Source organism: Palaemon carinicauda, chromosome 6 (assembly GCF_036898095.1).
Source record: "Palaemon carinicauda isolate YSFRI2023 chromosome 6, ASM3689809v2, whole genome shotgun sequence".
Classification (NCBI taxonomy): domain Eukaryota; kingdom Metazoa; phylum Arthropoda; class Malacostraca; order Decapoda; family Palaemonidae; genus Palaemon; species Palaemon carinicauda.
Genome location: NC_090730.1, coordinates 47,823,384 through 47,825,883, shown reverse-complemented (window position 1 = coordinate 47,825,883; position 2,500 = coordinate 47,823,384). Strand labels below are relative to the sequence as shown.

The window sequence follows — 2,500 nt, the reverse complement described above, 5'->3', positions numbered from 1 at the left end:
CTAGCGAGGGGATAAAAAATGTCCAAAACCAAGACATGCATATCATAACCCTGTCTCGGCCCCCAGTCCCCAGCGGTAGTGGAACGACTCCCCACTGTGGCGGGCAGCTATATACACACTCACACACACACACACACATGTATATATATATATATATATATATATATATATATATATATATATATATATATATATATACATATATGAATAGTGTATATTAGAACATACATCTATACAAACAGATATGACACACGTCTAAACACACGCATTTCTTCTGTCCAATAACACCTACCTTAGATTAGTAAACCTAAGTTCCAGAATTGCTTGGCAACACCAAGATTTATATATGTACACACACACACACTCTCTCTCTCTCTCTCTCTCTCTCTCTCTCTCTCTCTCTCTCTCTCTCTCTCTCTCTCTCTACACACACACGTATACAAGCCAATAATCTTTATTAGGTATTTCAGCGTGAAAGTAACTCCAAATACACATTTCCCACCATAAAAGCTATCCCCAAACCTTTCAACTTCCCTTATCAGCTGCAGATGACTCCTTTTGTTACCACATCTTTCTACGTGAAACGAAGCCATACCTGTTCTCATGGCTTGCTTATCTCACACCTCAATTCTTCCTGAACTTTGCTTACTCCACCGTCATTTTAGTTGTTATTAGTTGTTTGCCAAATGTAATACCTTTGTAAGTGTTTTAGTCTTCAAAGTGGCATATTTATTTCTCTCTACATATTACGATTTGAAATTTGAGTGGTGATGATTATGATCTTTAAAAGCTTTCTTCCCAGCTTTTTGAATTTTCAGTTAGACCCTTCGAAGTTCTCTTATATCCTCATAGCATCTCATTAAACTTCATTGACATTCTTATTTCTTAGTCTCGTGTCCCATTTGCACGCATCCCCTACACTCTCTTGTTCATCATATTAACCTTTGGACAAGGGAGGTAAGCCCTACAGGTGTGCATAGTTATAGTGATGGAACGAAGAAGCCGCACCAGTACACTACCAGCCCTCATGTTGTAGACACACAACATGGCTCTGTTTTTCAAGCGTCTCTCTCCGTCCTCTGTCTCGGTTGCATTTTTCCTTATCTTGGGAATTATCGTCCATATTCCTAGTCATCTAGTTGCTGCAGAAGAAGAAAATAGAACAGAAAAATCAACCAAACAATCTTATATAGATACATCAAACAGACATTTTGATAATTCAGAAAACCTCACGATTTATCCTACGCATGGTCTTACGACTGGACCCCCTGTGAATGGATATGAACCCAATGAGTTAGAAGCACAAATTCCTAGTTCATTTGACGCACAAGGTGATATGCCAATAAGTGATAAAGAAACTGTGGAAGATGATGAAAGTCATAATGGCTCCGAAACGCTGACGCACAAGCAAAGGTCAGAGAAGGACTCAACAGTGAATCTACTACACTTCAAAGATGGCTGCTTCTATGGCGACATTCCTGACGACCAAGACCACCCCGAAGAAGACACCATTGAGCTTTACCAAGTCCTGAATACCAACATCCTTGAACACATTACAGGTACAGACATTATCATCAATGACCCGGAGGAGGTGCGTATGAGGGCTTACGCTGGGGAGAGACATGGCGTCGGGGTACAGGTCATTTTAGAAGAGGCGACTTATTTCTGGGGAAATAGTCCGGTTGGGGAGGAATTCGAATCTGCAGAAGAGTTCAGCGATGCAGAGGAAATATCCAAAGAATCTCTTCAGATTGAAAATGTGGACCTAGGCCTCCTTCAGCGTCAAACATATGACGCTGCTCAGGAGGCTGCCATGGAAAAAGAGAAAAAAGCAAACGAAGAAAAAGACGAAAATAGTACAAAAATAGAGGTCAAAGAAGGATCGAAACTACGGCTCGTTTGCAATGTAACAGGAGTACCTTCTTACAGGGTGAGGTTTTTTTTCTTTTTTCTTTCTTTTCATTTTAGTGTGTGATTATTTAAAGAACTCTTGCCATACCAGAAGTGATAACGTTCCCACCTCTCCCAATAAATCAATATTAAAGCGAGTCCATCTCTAAAGCTCCTTAATGATATAACATTTTGCCAAGTAATTTCGCTTTTAAAAAATTACTAGATATCAATCATTATTAAATAAAAAAGATCACGACTGCATTGCCACGATATAACCCACAAGCGTTTATGAAGTGCAAATATGAAAAGAAAAGATTTCCATCATGCAACATCAAACAAATAAGGCGACGTTGCCAAAGATGTGAAAAAGCCGAAAATAGGATTTGATACAGACAAATCAAAATAAAATTATTTGTACTGAAAAAAAATTAGGAAACTGGAAATACATAAGATTTATATGATTTTGGATATGTTAAGAAGGCTAATACGGTCACTTGGTACTTTTTAAGGGGCGAAGGTATCTAAAATATTATATTCAAAATGATTTTCGTATAAACATTAATTGCAGCTTAAGCATATTCATTTCAGTGGCATATATATATATATA

The 2,500-nt window shown here is 38.1% G+C and overlaps 1 protein-coding gene across 1 annotated transcript in view; it reads left to right on the top strand.

The window, feature by feature from the left end:
* Positions 1 to 1,023: 1,023 nt before the first annotated feature.
* The window catches only part of LOC137642079 (uncharacterized), a 42,474-nt gene continuing 40,997 nt past the window's right edge, over positions 1,024 to 2,500 (top strand). The window contains exon 1 of the mRNA XM_068374633.1: positions 1,024 to 1,930. Coding sequence (XP_068230734.1) covers positions 1,046 to 1,930 — 885 coding nt within the window. The 5' untranslated portion in view covers positions 1,024 to 1,045. The remainder of the gene's footprint in view (positions 1,931 to 2,500) is intronic.